The 24,185-nt window shown below is 34.8% G+C and overlaps 2 protein-coding genes across 5 annotated transcripts in view; one reads left to right on the top strand and one right to left on the bottom strand.

The window, feature by feature from the left end:
* The window catches only part of LOC143916129 (uncharacterized), a 305,722-nt gene that overhangs the window by 206,168 nt on the left and 75,369 nt on the right, over positions 1-24,185 (bottom strand). The gene's annotated exons all lie outside the window — the stretch shown is intronic.
* mnb (minibrain) overlaps positions 1-24,185 on the top strand; it is a 70,263-nt gene that overhangs the window by 16,809 nt on the left and 29,269 nt on the right. For 2 of the 4 annotated variants that reach the window (XR_013260948.1, XM_077437043.1), the window contains exons 2-3: positions 15,890-15,996; positions 19,391-19,492. Coding sequence is in view for 3 of the 4 variants with exons in the window: in XM_077437043.1 (XP_077293169.1) it covers positions 15,890-15,996; positions 19,391-19,492 (209 nt within the window). In the remaining variant the exon portion in view is untranslated. Of the gene's footprint in view, positions 1-15,889; positions 15,997-19,390; positions 19,493-23,851; positions 23,900-24,185 lie in introns of those variants that run through there. The other 2 variants (XM_077437044.1, XM_077437045.1) reach the window with 2 other exon arrangements.

The following is a 24,185-nucleotide window of genomic DNA, read 5'->3' as shown; positions in this document are numbered from 1 at the left end:
TGTATAGCTTCATGTAATTAAAAAAAATCGAAAACATCGAACAATTGAAAGTGATGCGATTTCTCTGCATGTTACTGTATACGAAAATAGGCAATACATATTAAGTGCGCCAGAAGGCCTGAAATATTAATCGCAATGTTTTTTCTACTATTATTAAACGTTTATTATATACGAGCCCTTGCACGCGCTGGTTGCGAATCGCTGTCACAGATGATCTGATTTGGTTGGGCGGTTGGCCTGATTTGATCGGGTTGGAGCTGGTATCAGATTTGTGTCGGAAGTGTGTCATCCGCATAAAGCTGGGGGAGAGGGAGGGCTTATGCACCTTCAAGGAATTATTATTTATTTAAATTTTGCTCTTAGCGATTTCTGTTGAAAGGAAATCTAATAGACTTTGAATATAACTATGTAAGGTTTTGGTAGGAGCATAGAAAACAAATCAACGTTTCTATGGCGATGATATCAATATTGTTGAATATTATTTTTTTTCGAATCAAATAAATTTAATAAAAAAAAAACAAATGAATACTTACTATTAGATTGGCCATGCTTGAGCTGTTTATATTACAAATACCGAGCGAAGCTGGGTAAAACCACTATTCATTATTCATTGTTCATTTTTATGGTGAACTTTTTTTTTTGCTCTCTAGCTTTGTAGTTTGCCCTCTTTCCTGGAAAATAGCCCCAAAACTCCCATTTTTTGTTCCAAAATCACGCTCCACCCGAAGACTACTTATCATGATAAGTTATCACTAGAGGTAGGATAGTCACAGTGCTATTCATTGTTCGGCAAACCTTTAACAATGCATTTACAACCTTTGAACAATACACGGCCCCCTCAGGCTCCGGTGACTAGTTATCACGTAGTAAATATACCAAACATTAAAATTAACCCCCTCCCATTCATAAGAAAAGATCCTGGCTGCGCGGTCGTCTGACTTCTGATACACGTGATTAATTTTCCATTTCAAATCGACATTTCTCCTTGCATCGTCTACATATGTATGTCTGTCTGGTAATCTTTCAGCTCGGATTTTTTCGGTCATGTAAAATTCAACCTTAGGCGGCAGAGAGACTCCGTTTTAAGGTGGAGGAGTTTACAGTCAACGATCAATCGCAATTAGGTCGTTTGAAAAGTTTGTAAATTTTGAAGGGAAGTTCACGTCTGCCGTCCTCAACCCCTGGCGCGCGTCTAGCGATAAAGTTTCGCTTTCGGCCGGCGGCAACAACTTGTTTTGGCAAATTAGCGTCGCGCGCGTCTCTCACCTTAACCTTGAGACGGAGTGTCGCGTGCTGCGCGCGTATGATATATACATATTTTTTGAAACGGGCCACGTTATAGGTTATGTAACGACGAGTCTGAGGAGGAGGGTTGGGGGAGGGCTCGACGAAGGTGTGTGCAACGATGTCGTCTGGGGGCAGCCCCGGTGTCAACGACTTCGCATCTGGCGCGCCATCTGGAGCCTGCGCCCCGCTCCGCCCCCGCGATCAATACCGACAACCCAAACATTCGCTGCTTTCTCACCTCGCATGTGTGTGTGTGTGGTGGTGTGTCTGTGTGTGTGCATGTCGGTGACCCCCCCCCTCCCCTCCCACTCCCATCCATAGTGCCGACCGCCCTTTCGGATAGGCGCCGACCTTTGCCAATCGCCGGCGAAGTGCGTGAGGGATGCGCCGCGACCTCCTGCATCATCCACCACCCCTGTCTAATTGAGCGTTTGTGCTGTCGGAATTGGTTCAAATCAATCCCGACGTCTCTGGGTCGAGACGATAGTGTGCCGATTGCTGCCTTCTCGAAATGCGGTGGGAACTTTTCATATTCTGGATTTTCAAATTTTTATTCTTATCTTTTTTGGGCACGAACAGATGATGTCGATGCATCGACAAATTTCTGCTGTTGAGTCGCTGTAGGCCAACGGTCACCAACCTACGGCCCGGGGGCCGGAACCGGCTCGCGAGAGATTTTCATCCGGCCTAAGGAAAAAATTGACCTGATTTTTAAAAAATGATTTAAAATAAAAAGGGTCAAATTCCTTCACAATTTCTATTGGTGTATGGCTTACAGGTAGATAAGACCCAAATGAAATGCAAAAAGCAACTTCCGTTCAACGACCGTTCGTCATTTGTTTTCCTTGTTCTGATAATTTGTCTAAAACTATACCTATTCAGAATTTTCATATCGAAAACTGTTCACAATAGTTAATTATTACAGAATGTGTTGAAGATCGATTTATATATTTTAAGAGTAATTTAAGTGTTTCAATTTTTCCAAAATCCATTTGATATCGATATCAAGATATTGAAGAATATTTTCAATTAAAATTAATCGATCATCAAGCGAATGATGGTTTGAAGTCAATATTTAAAAATGAAACACTAATTAAATTTTATGCTATACATATTGGAGGAGTCTAACTATCCAAAAATAAAAGCATTTGGTAGAATCCTATCAATTTTTGGTAGCATACATGTTCATATGGGAATAGACGTTTTCCAAAATGAAATATATTAAATCAAAAAATCAATATACAAATGCACAAAAAATTTAACTTTTTTATTTTTCAAAAAAAGTATGTACATATATAAAAAAATATATGCAAATTTGTTTGAGTTGGATTCCAATAAGATTTTTTCATCCGGCCTTCGCGAGGGGGCCCAGCACCGAGATCAGTTTTTTTTTAATGTATTACGAAATTGAGAAGAGTATTTCGTCTTTATACTTTCTTGGTTATGTTCAAGTTAACTTGTCGGTGATACCTTAAATATTATTTTAACACCATGACTTTTATTTGAAACTTGTGAAAATATACATATGTTATCACTTATGAGGTGATCCTCAATCTTATTACTTCTTAGTGTGTATTGTGAAAAATATTGATGGAATGATTTTTAATTTCAATTTTGAAACTTTTTGGGGGGGGGGGGGTTAAGCATGCTAGCCCAGGGGCCCGGCTTGGGATGTGCGGACCATGGATTCATACATTTATAGATAATCAACAAATTTTTGATACATAGCAAATTCGCGAGAAATACATTATCTATCATAAGTAGGTAACATTTTATAAGATTCAACAAATTCTAGATGCTAAAAACTCGAATTTGCCGATTTATTGAATCTGTCACAACAATTAAGCTAGAAAAATCGGAAAATTCTAACAGGAGATGGTCTTTTGTGTTTTAATAACCACAAGATCTCGTCAACAGCGTATTTGGCCGGGATTTAAATCCAAGATCTCTCTATTAGTACGCATTAGCTCTACCAGTGCACTACGCTGTGGTTATCCATCTCTTTCAATACGATCGTAATTAAAATAAATAACTCGATTCTATTGATTCTTTCAATTATTTCCATATTTGCTGGTGAGATTTGGATAATAATAAAAATCTAAATGTACCGTTTCTTTTTAGTTTGCCGATTTCCATCTGATTTTATTGTTGAATATGTTCCTCGCTAAATTGACCCACCCTAGCCGTTTTCATAACAGCGCTCTTTGCGTTTGTTTATTTTGTGAAACTCATCACAAATGGGGCGATGTTGATAAACATTGTATATTTGAAAATATGATTATTTATAATACATGTAACATGGTTAACTATAGTGATGCTCTGGACAAAGTCTTTCAAGTTGTAATAAATAATAAAAAAAAAATACCCGTATTCCAGAATAATTTTTGTGCACTGTGACAGTTTTCATAGAGTGACTCAGATTAATAATTTCTATATCTACAATAAAGAAATCGTTGTAGTACAAAAATAGAAAAAAAATACAGGGTTTATGACATGACGTCGTGCTACTCGTAGTGGAATCAGACCTTTAGGGCGAAAACACACTGAGTAGTACGTGTTTTTTTTTTAGATACTTTTAAACATGCGAAAAAACACAGCACCCCTGGCCCATATTCATGGTACACAGTCCCACCAAAATCACCACCTGGAATGTTTTAGGTGATATTTTATCCTTGCTTAACAGTGATCGATAACGGTGAATTCCATTTTTGAAGAAATACAGGAGAATCTTTTCGGTTGCATATGGATATGACCTCCCAAACATATAATTTGGTTTGGGGAATACCCACTGTTTACGATCACAGTGGGAAATTAAGGACGTGATGTCTCATACCACTGTGTATTTTCGCCCTTAGGGTCTGGTACCCAATGGTCGGTTTGGGTAGTGCAGTGCGTCTTACAAACTCGCGCTACATCACCAAGTATGTAGATATATTAGAAAAGATTCTATTATTTATTGCTATTTTGTTCATGTTTACATTACACCGTGTGTATCAATATACGTATATACACAATTTGCTCATTGAAATGTCAGCTTATCTATTATTGCTAGCAAAATGCAAAACACGATGGTTTCTTTTTTTACAAGAAAGTTTACACAATTTGTGAGAGATTGTTTTTATTGACATTCGCTTTATGATTTACTTATGCAATACTTGGCGAAAGTAAAACTTTTTCACTTTTATTATCGTTCATATGTTGTATGTTTTTACCGTGTTTTCTAGACTATTGTAATTCTATACCGTGAGGGTATCGTCGTCAGGAACATCAGACATTAGGAATTTTGTGTTTTACGGTTGATTGGCTAAAATTGGACGGGTCAAAATGTCATTATTTTCGCACCGTGCTATGCGAAGGATCTTATCGTTTAAAAATAGCCCGAATTTTCGGGTGTTTGCCACCGCTGGTCGGCTTGCGATAATTTTAGCGTGCAGTTCAGCCGGTGATAAAGCGTTTTAGCGCGTGTCGCCGTTGTTGTTGGGCGAGGTCGTGTGCTCGAATTTATTCTCGTTCGACGTTCGTCAAACATCTCCAAAACTACTTATGTAGATAAATACACATCTTCCATCTCACGAATCACAATAATCTATTAGTGAATTGAAAACGTATGTGAGAAAGTATAAAAGCTTGTAATATTATGTTTATATGAGACTAGCTGAACCCGGCATGCGTTGTAATGCCACAATAACGCATACAATTCCCGTTCCCATTAGTCGGAAAAGCGCAGGCAGTGAACACATTTGAAATTATTGCGTTGCAATGACACTCATTTCCGTTTTTCCCGTTTCCGGTCCTGTTTTTTTTCACAGTAATCATCCCGGACATGCATACAACAAATCCTGAAAGTTCCATCGTAATCGGTTCAGTGGCTTATAGACACTGAGTTCGTTAGTAATTCAATTCCTCTAGCTTCATGTCGGAGACATTTGTTTACTTCAATCAATGTTTGCTAATCCCCGTATGTCGGTAAGATATCAAAGTGACCTGAAGAGAGAAAGTGGTTCAAAATCAAAATTTTGACGGGCAGGAATGTCACTGAAAAGAATGATGTTATTATAGAGCTTGGGAAAATGGGGTGTATTTTCTTGTGTACGAGTATACAGTTTAAGTGTATACAAACGAATATCTGGAAGACCAAAACGAACTCTCAAATTAACCTCCTAATATTATTTTTAAATTTTGCCTACGATAAAATACGGGCTTCGTTAGATTAATTTATTAGGTTTACGAATGCTTCTTAAATCGAATTGCAAAATAATTTTCATTCGTTATTTGTTGGTTGTGTAGGTAACGGTGCCCTAATTTATACGTGGGTTGAATTGATTGATTTCCTTTTCCTAAATGAGTTTTCATGAATTTGAGTGACTCATTGGAATTTTTGGGCTAGAATTAGGTGAAATAAGAAATGTCAAAATCTTTATATTTATATATTTAATTTACACCGTAGATGTCACGGCAGGTTGCCACAAAGCGACACCTATTGCTATATTTGAACATTTTATTACATTAAATTACAGAGTAGGTATATTTAACATTCAACAAATTCGGACTTTGTGATGAATTTGCGAGAAACAGAGGAGTGTGAGTGATTTTATTGGATCTGTCGCAAAATTAAGATAGATACAATAGTAAATTCTAACAGGAGACCGTCGATCTAGATTTAATAAGCATCCAGATCTTGCCAGAAGCGTTACTCGATTCTGGCCGGGATTTTAATCCATTCCTCTATATAATAGTCTAATAACAATGGCTTAACCAGTGAGCTACGTTTTGGATATGTACCTAATGCGAGATTATCCTGTTTAACAGTATAGTTCCAATTTAGACGTATTTGTTAAAAAACTGTTGAAGAGAATTTTTTAAATTTGACTTCGTGAGATACAATAGCGTATGCATCGGTAGCGTAACTAGTCTCCTATTTCAATTCCACATCATCCCACGTAGTTAATGTATGTATGTATTTTGAGGTCCATTGCCATTTTTTGCCGCTGATTTTTACATCATCTTTGGAGCGTGTTGTTGTGTACCGCTTTCACTCTCCTTGGCCCATATGTGGTTGCACTATTAAAACACAATTACATATGTACTTACGTGTGGGTAGGCATAATCTACTGACTCGAAGTGGGTCGATAATTTTGTGGGATTCTCCTATGACTAGAATTGGGAATTCGGTATGACTGTATTCGGAATCGATTGGCCCGATTCGCAAGGTTGTATGCAAAGCACTATTCAGTCGATCAGTAACGTTGCATCGACTCGATGTGCACTAGAAGTTTTTGTGTTCCTTTTTTTGGGTGTATAGTGAAATGTAATGTTTATGCGATGCACATGCGAACGGGTGCAATGTCGTGTATTATAATCGCGCCGTATGCACAGTAGACGCATAGAAGACACCGTGCGGTTTAAGGATCAAGTGATGCAATTTGATACATCCTGTACTATTGAACTTTGCGTTCGTGTTGGTGGTTTGTGCAGTTGAAACGTCGTGCGACCGGTGCAATCTACGTTTTCGCAGACTTTCTCGCCTTCAGTGTGTGTCGTTGTATCTGTGCGAAATTTATGTTTTTGTTTTAGGTGCGTATCAAAATACAGAATATCATTATTTCGATTTGTAATAATGTAGAATATTCGAATTTAGAATAAGGAGGTGTCGAAAGCGGTAGGGACCTAAAACACCCACTCTATCCACTGACTGATCAGCCTCTTGTGCACACACACAGAGTGCTACTCGGTATGTGTTTTCCTTTAGATAATTTTGCATACGAAAAGAAAAACTCAGGCGTGTCTAGTCTGTACCGTCGCGATCCTTTCCAAAAGTCCCCCATCGGTTTGTAGAAGAACCTTGTCGAAATAAGAAGATTGTACAAATTAATATTGACGTGAAGACACGCCTACCTAGGCCACAGCTGGAGTCTACCTAGACGTACTGTGCCGCACTTTTGTGTATTCTTACCATTAGGGCGAAAACACACTGAGTGGTATGTGGCACGTGTTTTTTTAGGTACTTTTAAACATGCGAAAAAACGCAGCACCTCTAGCCCATATACATGGTATACATTTCCAAAAATCACCCCTGGAGTGTTTTCGGTGATGTTTTATCCTTGTATTTTTTCCTTGCTTAATTTGACATTGATCGATAACGGTGAATTCCATATTTGAAGAAATATAGGAGAAACTTGTCGGATGCGGATATGCATACACGTGCGATCTACCAAATATATGCATTCTGCACGTGCAACTACACCCGAATTCGGTTTGGGGAACACCCACTGTTAACAAGCCAGGGTCGTGACGTGCCATACCACTCAGTGTGTTTTTGCCCCTTACTCTCCTTGATCCAAGTGAACGTTGAATTTCGTTAATTTTAATATTTTATTCAAATATTCTGCATTAGTATAATGTTGATAATCTGTATTTTGACTGACAGTTGTACTTAAATCAGTAGTGCACTTTTCTCAAAACTTCTGGTTTGTCGTGCTATGATTATTGGCTGGTCTGCACGTTCTTGATTAGCAAAAGCAAGTAAGTTTCTTCACATGGTCAGTTGCTATTTGAGTTCGTAATATGTCTCTTAAAATTTCCAAGCTATCGTCTTCTCTGTTTGTGTGTCGAAGGAACTAAAATTTTCATTACACATGGAGGAGAACTTATGTATCCTTGTTTAAAAGTTCTTTGAGTATTAAGAATCTTAAAAATTTAGATCTAAATCATATTTATTTTTTTAAAAAATAAATATAGATATTCAAGGAAGCTCTTAACAACTTTTATTTTCAAAATAATGACGAAAACATGAAAAAAAAAGACGATTTTATGATAAAACTGGTTTCACCATAAACGGCCGTTGTGAGCATGGCGCGATAATAAGTGAAAACTTATCATAATCGAACCAATTAAACTTCTATTTTAAATGAGTAAAAAAATTGTTTAAAATCGATGTAATTATAAGGTTTTTTGTTTGTTTAACGTTCTTTTGATACGACGTAAGTTTTCCACAAGATTTATTGGAAAATTCATATGAATGAAATATATTTGTCAATTAAGAAGTTAGATACGTACTATATAAATATGATTTTGATACGATTCTATTTTTAGAATTTCGTCTAGACTCTCATTGTCTAGCTCTAGAGTCTAGAGCTAGACGATTTTAATATTCAGCTAAACGATAGAACACGTTAGATAATCGTGTTTTGTCACGTGGAGATCAGCAGGTTCATATGAACGTAGATAAATGATACGTACATATTAATATATTGACGTGTAAAGTACATGTTCAAATGAACTTTTAAGTTAACTGAATATGTGGGAATTTGCGTGGGTGATCTATAGGCGCGTACATTCGGTTTAAACTTTTAAAGGTTCTTTCGATCTATTTATATTTGTATATATTTATATTTTTCTTTGTATAATACGTTGTCTCGACTTCATACATAAAATGAAGCTCTCCTTGCGTGTGTTTGTTTGATGAAAACACTAACAAAGTCACCGTGGGAAATGATCGAGCTACAAATTGCTCAAGCACTGGAGTGTTCAATTCGCAATGAAACGAATTAATTCGTATTAATAATTGCTCTGCCGTTAATCTGTCGGTGGGCGTTAACAACATTATGGCGTATAATTACAATACGCGCGTTTAATCAAATTTTATGTTTAGTTATATAATGATTTATATATATGTACATACACATTTTGAACGGTGTGCATGGTTAACGACTATTTTCCCACATTCTATCGTGCAGTTTTTCGATCGTCATTTAGTTTTTTTTTATTAAATATATATTTTGTTCAGTGTTGAATACGATGTGTATGTACATACATGCATACATATGTACACACATACAAGTTGTAGTAGGAACTTTTTCTCACAGTGTTGAATTATTAATGTGGGATTGAGTTTATTAATACTTAAAAACGTTGTCAGTTTTCTGTAATTCTTTTCGTGATAGCATTGTTTGAATTTTTTGCATATGCATTTATGAACGTGTGTGTAGTGTAAGTGCATAGTCTCGCACTGGCCAGATGTTTATTTTTTGATGATGGATGGTTGCACGCCGAACATCTGGTCAATGCACTTTCCCCCGACACGAAACGCTCGCATAATTTCAATATAAGTATTGTTTGTGTACTTCTGAAAACTCAGTTTGGAAATTTATCTTGTATATGTATGTATATACTTTTTACATACCTCTTTTATACTTCATTACCATTGGTTTTTGTGTTGTGTGATTTCTTATGTTTACTACTGTTTATGAACATATGTGTTACAGTCCAAGTGTACCTTTCGTTCGTTCATGAACATACATACAAGTTTGTTCATAGACGAACCATAAAATAACGAATTGACAAAGGAACTATTTTGTTCATGCACAAACTATTGGTCATAAATTTAAGTATTTTCAATCGTTTGTCCCAACCTCTATGTATGTACATATGTATGCTTACCCTGGTTGCAATATTTGGTTGGGTTGAAAAATTAGCGGAAACGGGAATTATAGCAACGCTGTAATGTGGTTTCTATGGGATTTCCATTTTAAATACTTGGCGTTTTGAAATCTCAAAAGGTCTTGGTTGCTCAAATGTTTTGACACCTGGTGACTATTTGAAGATAGCTTTTGCTGTTAGTACTTTTAGTAACTAAAATCAATAAATAGTTCGTGTATGAACAATCTAATATGTTCGTGAACGAACCGGAGTGAATACTTAGTGAACAGTAAAAAAATGTGAACAACTTTGTTTTCTTGACAGTTACAGTTTGGATTTATAAATCCGTTTTATTTTGAGATTTTAGTTTGAACCACATGATAACTATCATTTGTGTTAATCGAGGTCGTGGCACTAGAATGATATCAATAGTTAAACAGGCCTGTTCTTAGAACTTTCAACTTAGAAAATGTAAGGTAGATTGGATTCGATCTGATTTTTGAGTTCCAATCAAACGACGATGAGAAATTTTGTATTGGCACTTAAAAATCTCAAATAATATTTAAATATGTATGTATGTGCCATCTTAGTTCAGTTTATGTGTGTATCCAGTGGCGGACTGGCCATACAAGCGTACATGCCCGATGGCATGTGGGCCCCACTATCTGTTAGAAAATATAGGCCCTCAGTAAAATTAAATAACTTTTTAACTATTTCACGTGTGTAAAAATTTATAGGATATTGCACTTTGGGACATAGAGTTTGGGTATTTCAACAAAACAAATTTCTTACGATATACACAAACAACTAATACCTGCTTTAACAGCCCAAGGATCAGTTAACTTTTTTTATTAGGCTCGAAATGTAAGTTTCAACATTTGCGTGGGCCCTTTTACCGGGCCCATTTCCAACCTCAAGATTATGCATATACCAATACCTATGTAACAACTACCTACTGAAATAAAAATGGGAATAAACAAATTTCCGTGAATAATATAAACTGAATTGCTTAAAACAATTTTGATAGGACGATTCATCATCAACCAGCGATTTAAATTTACTTATACATACTTTCAAAATAACATTTGATTATACTTCGACGATATAGTAAGATTTAAATACGCCATTTTAAACAGTTTCCGAATATAAAATATATTCCTAATCTAGACACATCCATGTATATAGAAACATAGGATAGGGGCCCCCTCCCCAAAATCCTGATTTTCGATTAACATTAATTGAAAAAATATTTCATTTTTTTGTTTTCAGGGACGTAATTTGGGGGGGCATTCGCCCCCCTAAATGAAGGAATAGTGTGAATTTAGAAAATATTATGAATTTAATGATTAATGAGATACTATGGATCTATGAATGCTGCGTTTATTTCTTATGTATGTTACTTTTGGGTAACTAATAAAATTATCGCTGCTATGTACTTTGAAAAAAAAAAAGATTTTATTATTTTGAAGCAAATATATTTTGGTTTTTAAGTGGTATGCCTTAGAAATTGTTCATCCCATAGAGTGAATCGTTAGAAAGGTCCCCTTTGCTTTATTTTGTCTCAAAAACAGATGTGTATCGTTTATTTTTCCGAAAGTTCGTATATTTTTTGATAAAGTGATACATTTTGATGGTCGATTTTTGCTAAGCATGTGAAAATTTTTGGAAAAAATTTTCGCTTATTAAATTAAAAAGGCGTTTTTTTTGGCTTTTTACATAATATTTTTTTATAATTACTTCTTTAAAAATAAGCTTATTTTTTGCATATTTTATATTTTCCATTTTTATTCCGATATATGATCTTTGAAAGATTTTTTGAAAAAAAATTCAATTTGACCAATCTTTGCCGCATTCTTTAATGATGCTTTCTATTTACCTAGGACAAGGATTAAAACGAAATATACAATGTAATTTATGGATCTATTTTGCTTTTGCCATTTTTCTTGAACCTAAATTTGTTTATTTTCATTTTTGAAAATTTTATTTTTTTTTTGCCCTTGATTTTTAGCGTGATGGAAAAAAGAAAATTTTGTTATATGGGGGGGGGATAATTTTTTTTAACCCTGGGTAGGGCCCCCTTTGACTCCTGGCATGTATTGATTTCAGTCCCAGTCCGCCACTGTGTGTATCAATTGGCAGTTTACGTTCGATATATTACAAGTTTTCGTTTTGAATAAGGTCTGTTTTTAAATATAGTTAAACCATAGGTAATCTACACGCCTGTCATAGGATTGTTATATTAAAAGGGATGATTGTGATCAACTTAAATAAAATATTCAGATCTTAAATGAAGAGTCAGCGGTCGACATGTTGTTTATGTATTAAAGAGATGAAGACATTTTCTCGTATGTATGTAGTAAGACTTACGACATTAATTACTTACTTAATAAGTAATTAATGTCGTTCGTTCGTACATCCATTTATAGTACTCTAGTTGTTTTACCCGGCTTTGCTCAGTATTTTTAATATAAACAGCTTAAACATGGCAAATCTAATAGTAAATATTCATTTGTTTTTTTTATTAAATTTATTTGAATCGGAAGAAAAATATATCGAATCGTCATAGAAACTGATTTTCGATTACCAACCAACAATACTTACAAACTTACAAAGTTTCTTTCGAAATTATATATTAGATAATAATAAAAATAAAAATCCCCAGAGATCGTTATAAATTATATTATATTATTTACATCATTTTGTAGTGACAACTTTTTAATGTATCTATTGACGTTTTCGCATATTTTAATTATCAAATTACGAAGGTCGGTGATAATTATACATGGCTATTGTTTACTCTCGAGGCTGTTGCCCCGAGTAAAGCCGTTTGTATACACATCTGTAGTTATCGGAAATCGGTTAAAGTACATATGTACATACGTATGTATATAAAATTCGAATTATTTTCGGATATCAACTTTCCATCTACATATGTATGTTCATATTTATCTTCGATGTTTTTCATTTATTTATAATAATTATTATCTATGCTATTTTATTTATTCGTTTTATGTCCTTTCAAAAGGTATTCTGAACTGTTTTTTAGTTACAGCGAAACACTCGGGGCTCCGCACATTGATTAATGATTTATTATATACGGATAAATAATCAACTGCATATAATAAATCTGTCATTACACTTGGACTGACGCAGTCCTACCAATCCCTATCGTGCTCTAAAAAATTAAGTCATGATTTTTTTTACATCGCTGTTTTTCTAAAAATTTGTAATCGTACTGTAACTATGTACGTATGTATGTATATCATTGCATTATTTGATTTGTGACAATCCAATTTTATAATTACCGACACGTTAATTTAAATAAGAATGGGCAACAGTCATTTATTTTATTTAATATGATAATTAGAGGTAGAGTCACAGTACTATACATTGTTCGGCAAACCTTAACAATGCATTTACAACCTTTGAACAATACACGGCCCCCTCAGGCTCCGGTGACTAATGATATAATTAGTGGTGTAGTCGGGCCAGGTCGCCGCCCTGATACATTGTTTTTCGAGTACAATTAATAAATATTTTGACTAAAATTTCATATAAAATTTTGTATTCCAAATATTGTGAGCAGACTCGTTCTTACACTCGATGACCACCATTGAATAGTAATCTGAGCACATTTAAAACTTGAAAGACGTTTAATGAAATGTATTTGCTTTTTTATCTAAAACCACCCAAAACATGGAAAGAAAACATTCTTTGAACTATTGACCATACCATAGATAAAATGAGAGAATTCAGCTTAAATGAATAATCATCTCTAAATTCACATGTTAAAATTTGATAGTTTATTGAAATATGTATGTATGTACATATACATATGTACAAATGTTGTTGTTGACACACAAACACGGATTTTGCAAAATCAAAGATGTTGAAGAGGATGCATTATGGAAGTTTTTATAAAATATAAAAAATACATCATAATTTCAACAAGTAAGAATATTTGTTAATTAGTATTTGATTTTTTTATAAATATTTCAACTACCAATATTAGGAATTTTTTTTGGTAAGGAAAAAGCGGGGGGGGGGGGTCATAAAAATTAAACACCGACTTGGTTCTTTTCTATTTAGCACGACACCACTGCATATAATGTGTATTTGTTGCGTATCAAGTAATCACTATGTTGTATTACTTATTGATAAAAAAAATAGCCATGAATATAATTTTATTTTTAGATTAACCGTGGCAAAGAATAAAAATAACAAAGGTTGGGGTCTATTAAATTTCCAGTTCAATGCTTTCCAGATTAAAATCATTTCTGGTCGTTACCTAGCTCATAAGTCTTATTTTACATACGGTATTATCAGCGGTGTCATGCAACAAGGAGTTTTAAAAAACAAAATATTTCAATTATTCCGTTACAAAAATCATCATTTTAAACGAGCAGCTTATTGTGTAAAATGATATTGTATATTTCAACAATACTGGTAGAATGGACAACCACACTAAGATATGAAATTGTATTAAAAGTTTATAGATAAAAGTTGTAGTGTTTTTTTTGTAATGTATCGCACTGGGCCGGGGTTCCGGATTAATATGTTTTTTTTACCTTTTAAGATAAATTACTGGATCTATGTAAATATAACTGGTAATCTGATATTTTAAGGATAATGCTGACCGGTGTTCTCATTTGGTCCTACTCATCAAAATTTTGTCTGGTCGTTTATCGTTTGAAATTGAACATTCAAGGTTCAGATTTCATTGTCACCTCAGAATACGATCCTATTTAACTTGGATTTATTCTCGAAAATATTCCATCATTTTTTAATACATTAATTTTACAGGTTTGCGGAAATATTTAATTTTTAAATCTAACTCGTTGCCAAATCGCTTCGCAAACTTCTAAACCTCGTTAATTCAAAACCACTATGAAAACTTCAATCGACCTTTCCTTGCACGTTTGTGACTATTATTTTTTACAATAATGAATAATGGCTTAGCAAATATTTTTGAAATGTGTAGTTCTAAAAAAATAGACTAATTAACTATAAGTGGAGTTACGAGGTTTACAATTAACAGTTATGATCAGAGATCGGCGGCCAGGATTCTTTAATGCACAAAAGACGATTCACTAATGTTAACCTTTTTTTTTTGTAGGACAATAGTGACCCTTATTTTGTGCATAAAAGCATCCTGACCGCCGATCTCTGTTAGTGATTGTCGGGCACGATGCTCGACGGCTATATAAATGGTTCACTATTGTCAACCATTTTTTTGCTCCCACTTTTTCATACAATGGAGTGGTCTATTGTTATTATATGGCAACATCCTCGCCGCCTAAGGACGAAAACACACAGCAAGGAACGTAGCACGTGTAACGTCGACAAGTTCTCCTATATTTCTTCAAATATGGGATACACCGTTATCGATTACTGTCAAGCAAGGATACAATTTGACCAAAACGCTCCAGGTGATAATTTTGGAACGGCGTGCCATGAATCTGTGCAAGTCACGCCACATTTTTTTCGTACGTTTTTAACTATCTAAAAAAACCATGTGCTACGTTCATCGCTGTGTGTTTTCGCCCTTAGTCTGGTTACGATGTATTTATTGGTATCGTATTAGGCCGACCTCCCTTCTTTTTTTACAAAGGTCTTTTATATTTCTGTAAATCATATTTGTTTCAGATTAAAATATGAGGCGACCCACCCACCCACCTCCCGAATTATTTTCATGTCGCTGTTTTTAAATGAAAACCTGACTATACTGTTGGTCCAATACGGCAGAGCATCTTAACCTGTGTGCTGCGGTAATATTTGTTCCCCGAACAGCACTTCGGCCTAATGAGTGAGATCGCGTGTGAGGGAGAAAACCGATGTTAGATAGCGTTTTGTCACCTATGCATATACGGAATAACTAGCGACTGCCGATGAAGTACATATATATGTACGTAGCTGACAAACTCTACGAGTCGTAAACAATTTGTGCCGCGAATATCCAGAGGTTACGATGCTCTGCAATACGGTACAATCGACGATAGAATGTAAATATTATATATATTTATATGTATGTATGTATGTACATTGATGCGTTTGTCGGTCGAGGCCGTTCCCCACGATCGTCGACCGGCCAACAGCATCAATCAGCGAGTGAGTGCATCGCTCGTTGCACCGTTGGAGTTTGGTGAATTCGAAAGAGTAACAGAGTTCGTTTGTTGTGTTGCAGTGGCGGCAGGAGGCGAGGCCGGCCGGCAGCAGCGGCACGTGCCGCTGTACGGGCGGTTCGTGGCCGAGGAGCAGCTCGTCCAGCTCTCAGCACCCTCAGACATACAGGTCAGTCAACCCACTATTGCCCCCCTCGTCCTCCCCTTCCCACCCACACCTCACGACCGGGGATCCCCCGGCTCGACGGGGGATTCCCTCGCGTCATCCGCCCGCCGAGATAGAACGCGTGTGTGCATTTGTACATCGATGTGTGTCCCACTCTAATTTGAAACATACTTTCCGTGAGTCGATTTGTTGTGGTCGGATGTACCAGTATGTATGTATGTGCTTCAAGTCGTTGGTTTTGTTGTTGTTGTTTTGTGTGTGTGTGTGTGTGTAATGTTTTTTGTATGCGCCGTGTCGTAGAAGCGTGCTGTGTGTTGGGTAGAATTGCTGTATTTGTTTGCTTGCGAAAATATATAGTATAGTAAAAAAAAATTGCTTTGATTCTTTTTGTGATCAGTTGTATGTTTTAATTTGTTTGTGAAATTTATCTTCAGTTTAGAGTAAAAGTTGTTGTTTAGAGTAAAAGTTGTTGTTTTGATTAGATTATGTTTAAATATTTTTATAATAAAAACCAGGCATGCTTCGTTCGTACGAAATGCGGTGTTGAAGCAAACTGTTAAAACTCTTTTTACAAACCTCCTTTATTGTTGTGTATGAAGAACTTTATACGAGTTTATCACAGTTTTAATACCTATGTAGGTATATACATCAAATCACGGATAGTTTAGTTTGTAAAATATTTCATTTTCAAATGATTTTTTTGTTCATAAACTATGTTCACAATCATCTATTCTAAATAGCTACTAATCAAGTGATCATTGTTTATTTTTTTACAAGGCTCGTTTTAAAACTTTGCCTTTTTGCACGGTTTGGTCAACAATAGATATTCAAATCAATTCCGCTAGTACGATGGTGAAAAATAATCGTAATAGACACGTTTAAAAAATGTCTCAATTTTGACCTTCTTATTATATGTTGATATTTATAGAATTATCTTATTTGGGTACTTATTGGTTATATGGGCGCAACTGAGCATTCAGTATGTGCACTCACTTACATACAGTAACAAACTATACACGGAAGTTACAAGAGTTTGGTAGGTTCGCCGAGAATCAGGAGTAAATAGTTTTCTGTAATACATATGTCCTCGAATTAAGTATATTGTTCACTGTAACGTCAATCACTGGTTGCGTACTGCCCTTTACTCAATCTGCTTGCGGCACCTAGAGGCCATTTATTTAATTGCCGTGTGTATGTTTCTGTTAGTGTTATACTTAATGCTCGATTGTGCCCATATAAACTAATAAGTACCCTTATTTAAATGTTCATGTATAAAGCACAATAGGAAAAAAAGCTCAAAAATCTTCTAATAATTCTTATAAATTATTAGTTCATTATTGATACATTTTATAAATACATATTATTTTTAAATAATGAAACCTTGTAATTCGATTATCTAAAGCAAATTCTAAATGCGTTTATACCTGAAAGGTATACACATTTTTTTTAATTACCGAGAATTCATAAGTGTATTAATATGGTTATTAGTGATTCTATTATTCATGGAATCTCCTTTTTTGTTAGTAATATTTACGACTAATGGAATGTTATATTGGTGTTGTAGTATTTTCAGGTTAGTATAAATGGGCGTGTTATAAATATATTTTTTGGAGTTTTGAATGGTATGGTTAGATTAGGTGTAATATAAGTTAATATGGGTAAAATGAGTGCGCGCTTAGTATAATATGATTTAAAATGTTTGTTTCTTGATTAATCTACCTTTCTGTTAAGATTGTTTCACCAATAAGGTGTAATCTAAGAAAATCTTTGAATGAAGCGTAAGAGGGCATTATATCATGTACTTTGTTTTACACGGCTATTTATTCTTTGTTTCACATATTTTTTTTATTTCCCTTCTTACTTTTTTTACAAGATTTTTTGTGTTCTTGTGGAACAGACCTGCCGCGATACTGTTAATCATGAAAAATTACATTTATGACATTCTTAACGAAATCTCACTAAATGTGTTGATATATTTTCTCTGAATATCGATGGTGGTAGTAACTCTATAAAAATATATGATATAATTCAATTGGGTTGTCTTTTGACTTCCGCAAATTAAATAATATTGTTAATTTGTTGCCACTTTTTTTTTACCAGTTTTGTAAAAGCGTAGTGCTAAATATTGAATTGGTATGTGAGTTTGATCACGTTTACAGAACTATGCAAGTTTTGCAGGGAAACTTTTTTTTATACATATTACGTAGAATATAGACTTATTAGTCTATATTATACGTAATTAGTCTATCTGTATATATGTAGAATCGAATGTTATACATACATACATACATATGTAGTATTGTCTTATGAAATTATATTAAAATTTATAAAGCAGTCGTTAAATGCTATAAATGTACATTCGTATGTATATATCTCATATTATAAATCAAATAAATTAAGAATAAAGTTCAAATAAATTAAAAAAAATTGTATGTAATTTGATATTACGAATTCCAAGCTTTACATGCGAGTATATGTATATGTATGTATGTATTATTATATGATAATTCTACGTAATGGATTTTCAATTAGTATCTAATTTAATGGTAAATAATGTTCATTTATAATTTTGAGAAATATTCTTAGAAATACTTCTCTCATTTAGATGCCTCATTTGTTGAAATTAAATATTTGTATAAATTATAATAACGTTTGAAAATACAAGTATACATACCTGTGTTAGAGAGAGATGATAACTCATTAGATTTCAGTGTTTGGTTTTCCACTAGTTATGTATGTACGTCTAGAAATAAAAATAAAAATAATTTTATTATTTACATATTTTCTGTAAATTCAGTTCTCATGGTCGTGCATTTCTTTCGAAGAACTTAATAATATTATCGAAAGTTAGATAATTTTGCAAATATCTGACGCGTGCGAATTCTCAGAACGCGTTGCATAGATTATGAAAGTGTTTATTGAGTTTTATCATATGAGAATTTGTCATCCAATATTATAAATCCTATCTAATTTGAAATAATATATATACGGCTATCAGCGTGAAATAATCGCCTTCGTATAGTAATAACGTAATAAATATGTAGTCGACACATGAAGTTTGCATGCGGTCGTTTCGATTACGATCAGTCTGGCCTGAAATTGCACCGTATGCTTTATATGCAAATTACAGGTGGGAGGGGGGGGGGGGCTATTTAGGAACCGTGAAAAAATAATAAAATTAGAACCGAGTACAAGTTTTCCCTCAAAAAGCATGAAACGGCGCCTGTCCAACCGCGACCGTAACGACATGCTGTGGCGCCTGCTGATTTATACGTTGAAATGAAAAATACCTCATTTTCGCTTTACTACACACTTCACATACCGCAAAATTTGCATTTCATGATTTTTATTTTTCTGAAGCATATAACGCCTATAAAATTGTTCTGCATTTTTGCAGGCTATGCAGGCGAGAATACCCCATCATTTTCGGGATCCGTCAACGGCGCCGCTTAGGAAGTTGAGTGTGGACCTCATAAAGACCTATAAACACATAAACGAGGTGAGTTTTATTTTAACCATTTGTTATATTTTTTTAATTTATAAATGTATATATATTTATACGAAGTGTCGATGGATAAAGTATTGTGTTGGTATTCAATTTTTCAGTATCGATTACTGACCATGTTTTAATGGTTTTTGAATAGTATGTACACATGTGTGTTTTGTTTTGATTGATTGACTTAAACTTGAAATATTTTTTAAGCTTTAACTTTTTTGGGAGTAAGTCTAGACCGGTTGTGTAAGGAAAAGCTTCTACTTAGTGATTCGTAGTGGTGACGCCTATTGATTGTTTTGAAAAGTTTGACAGTTTGATCTCAGACTTTTTAGTGACGAATATATTTTTTTGTTATTATTTTATATGCATATCATCATAATTTACAGCCATTCGCCATCCACTGCTGGATGAAGGCCTCTCCAATACGCTTCCATTCGTCTCATTCATCTCATCCCACACATTTTTATTAGAATTTCATCCACCTATCTCCTATATGATCTTTCTTGGACCCATTTACATTCTCTCGGGTACCATTCTAGCACTTCTTTCGTCCATATGTCGTACATTCTTCTCTCTGCGTGACCCTTCCGTTTGCCAATTAAATATATTTAATCTCTCCATTATATTAACTACTTTTGTGCGTATGCCTAATTACTATACTTCCCCAAAATATCCAGTTGAGTTTCAGCAATTGAAATAATAATTTAGTATAAATACATCTATATTTTTTTTCTGTGATATTTCACACATTCGGTTTTTCATTGTATCAAATGTGTAAAATTGATACTGGTTTAATTTTTTATACACATTTTTTGGGTAGACGATGCAAGGCCTTTTTTATTTATATAATTCATCTAATGTATTCAGTAAAAAAAAATAGTCAAATGCAGCACTAATTTAAGAAATAATCAATCTATGAATAGATTTGTGAAGAAAGTTGATGATGTGCTTGCCTAAGTATTGAGTTCATAGAATAAACGATGACGTTGAAATATTCACTTCCGTTATGTCAATTGGATCACAAAGTAAACATACGTTTAATTTTATGACATGACAAGTGATAAAGAACTGAAAATGTCTCATCTGATATTTTGAAGGGCATTGCCAAAGTTCGAACTACAAGACGGCACGTGTGTGTGTCTGTGTTACTGGGTGTGTTATTCTAAAAACGATCGATTGTAAATATTAATATTACTGTCGGAAGAAACCAGACTTTCAACATTGCCAATAGTTGTAATGATTACGACACATTTTGGTAAATTTCGCAATATTCGGTATCATTTCGACACTGACAGAGCGAACACACTTGAAGTGGTTAGACGAAGCAATGTTTGTTTTGCTCGGCGCCGGCTAATCTGTAGGTATGTTTTGTCAGGAGTTGCGATCCTAGTTAACAGCGGAAGCAATATATGGGTGTGCATGGTAAGTAGTACATGGTAGTACTATCAGATTAATTTCATTCGCCATTAGCAATAGGAATTTTTGAAAATTACACCCATTTGCGGCTTCTCTTCGTATCGATTTGTCGGTCGCCACCGATGTTTACGCACGATAAGGGCACTTTAAAATCACGTGATCGTCGCGTTTATATGTACATAAGTTTGTGTCGATGTTTGTTTTTCACACGAAATTTATTCATGAGATGATTCTACATATAAATGCTAATGATGCTGCCAACCGATACTTTTGAGTCATGGCTTACATCGGAAATTTCCTGGTAAAAACTTCTGATGACTGTCTCCTCATTTTTTTTCCTGACTATTTAGTCGGTAACCGTTCGCCAAATTTCTTCATTGACGGTTGTGATCTTCAGCCATGAAGTTCTTTCTCTCGTTTTTGAAAAGAGATGCGGTAAGAATCGACTACTTAGTTTGTGTTTAATCGTGACAGGTTCTCAGTGTAATATATGTATGTAATAGTTAGGTTTTATAGTGTTTTCATATCGTGCGTATGTTTATCGCGTTTCATTTTCATAATCGTCTTTGGAAACTGTTTCTATGTATGTAATTTGATGTTTGTCTCGTGGGACGTTTGTGTGCACTTTGTGCAGTGGCGTGCGGCACGTGTGGGCGACGTGGGCAATGACGTCATTGCGGATCCAAGGCGGTAGTGACGTGCTATCACCATAACGCTGATTCACCGTTGAGCTGTAATCACAGTCGAATTATCGAAAATAAACATGTTTGTCCACACTAGGCCATAATACTTCGAATTTGGAATTCAATTTGATTTGCATTTATCTTTGTAGGTATTTACTTTTTGAAGGAGTGTGTGAATTTATTTCAATTATTTGGCATTTCGACTTGTGCAATATAACTTGTGATTTAAAAGCATTTCAATCAAACGATACATATATATGTATAGTGTTGTGAATAACATGAGAACATTGTTGCAATGTATTGTACTCGGTGCATTTTATGATTGTGGGAGGCCAGTCGGTATATCGTTCGTGTGTGCGTCGGCTTATTGTTTAAAAGTTAACGGATTAGAGAAGTGTGACAATGTTTGCATTTTTACGTCGTGTAAGAGTGCATACGTTTATTAATGGGGAAGGTCTCTCGTTATCATTTGTATCGTTTGTTTGTAGCATAATGTAAGTTTGTTGCATTATTTGAGCCTATAGCATATTTGACTTGGGAATTGAATGTTCATAGTAAGAATTTCTATACGATTGTAATATTTATTCCATGGACATGGTTTTGATTTTTTTTTGTACGAGGAGCTTCTTTCAGAAATAACAATTTTCAAGCTAAGAAAGTAATAAAGTAATGAGTTTTTAAATGTTTTAGAAGAGGTTTAGACAATTTTATTGCAATATTTGAGCATTTGTTTCTGTGGGCGAAAAATTTCCGTTAGATGTACATATGTATGTACATACATTGCCTACAACTTATGGTAAGAGTACACCCAAAAGTGCGGTACTGGACGTGCTTGTGGTTTCCAGCTGTGATGGGCGTATTTTCAGTTCGTTCTTAATTCGTACGATTTTATTATTTCGACAATTTTTTCTAAAATTTCTTCAAATATGGGAATCACCGCAATCGATCGCTGTCAAAACTTTGTCAATACAAGTATAAAATATCAAAAACAAAACAGGGGGATTTTTGGCATGGGTCCCATAGCATAGATCAGGCGAGCTAGTGGTTTTTTCACATGTACTATCTAAAAAAAAAACACGTGCCGCGCACGTCTCTATGCATATGTGCTTTTAATATCCTATACTAAAAAAAATTTAAAACCTCATGAACGTGTTCAACCTGTTATGAAATTAGAATTAAGAAGGAAGTTTAGTTTTTTATTAAACATCTTTGAATCTTGTAGAGAGTATAAATTTAATGATTTTCCGCCGTATTTGGTGATTTCACTATATCCACCCCTTTTTATTTATAATCTTCCATATGTAATCATTCTAACAGAGAGGATTACGACATTGATCATTTGCATCATAAATGCAGTGTGAAGTGAGAAATATTTCTCGAAGGGGAGCTGTCAAATGAGCGGATGCGTTCCATGTGTAGATTTTCTTAGAATCGCTTGTTTTTTTTTGATAATTACTTCACAATTTATAATGCACCATATGGTTGTAGTATAGATATATAAAATTTAATCATTTACACCTACCCACATTCGTATCGGCACGAACTATTATAATATTTGACATATGTACTACAGTAGTAGTACGAAACTCGCGCCCCCGTTACGTCGCGTTAACCAATAACGCCGCTCGTTAAAAAACGGTACAAAACTAAAAACGGCACCGCAAAAGCGAAACTGAAAACCGCGAAAACTAACGTATACGTGTGTGTATCCACGATGCACATATGTACATGCATACATATGTACATACATACATACAATATGATAGAGAGTTTGTAATCGTGACGTTATTACAGTAGAACGAAGTAGTCCAAGGCAACGGCTCAGACGACACGCCGTCGTACGTAATTATTATACGGCCGAGGACTTTGTAGCCAAGTGACAATTTCACCTGGGAAATATGCATACCGGCGGTGCGTGCATTTCCGGCGCAGCATCCGACGCATCCGGTGCGCGAAAATGCCCCCCCCCCTCCCGTCTCTGTCGGTAAATTTTCAAACGTTGACCCACATAGTGCGTGTGCGTTGTAAACAGACACGTATTGATTATCCGGTCCTAACAATCCATAATGTAATAAACGCCAAGTGGAGTCGACACCGTTACAGACGTGTCTCAACCCCACTCCGTCATTTTCCCCTCGTCGTCATAATGAGCGTCGTAATCGATATGCGACACGAAAAAATAAAAATGAACCGCCCATTATTTATACAGGTGGCATTGCTACCGTGTAAAATAGGTAATGTGCCAGTTTTTTTAGGTGTGTTTGTGTCGCAGAGGAATTGCTGTTGAATGCACTCTATAAGTGCATTGTCGGTTTGTTTATTTGTTATTTCATGGGTTTATTTAACTTATTGTATATGGGGTAAGCATTCTCGCAATCAATTTTTGAGCCTATTTATTTCAAATTTCGCAACATAAGTTCATAATTCTGATGACAATACGTTTGAGTTGACCCAACCTCATAAAAAAACAAAATAATACAACGTCTTTGAATCGTTGAGAGGGTTAATTTTATTTTTACTTGGTTAGCATATAAATGAATCAACAAACAATAATTTTACTTTCTCGCTGTTTCTGAAAATCTCGCTGTTTTTATCGC

The sequence above is a fragment of the Arctopsyche grandis genome, chromosome 8, assembly GCF_051622035.1.
Source record: "Arctopsyche grandis isolate Sample6627 chromosome 8, ASM5162203v2, whole genome shotgun sequence".
In the NCBI taxonomy this organism is placed as follows: domain Eukaryota; kingdom Metazoa; phylum Arthropoda; class Insecta; order Trichoptera; family Hydropsychidae; genus Arctopsyche; species Arctopsyche grandis.
The sequence above is the reverse complement of the archived record's forward strand: the minus strand, read 5'-3'. Positions and strand labels throughout refer to the sequence as shown.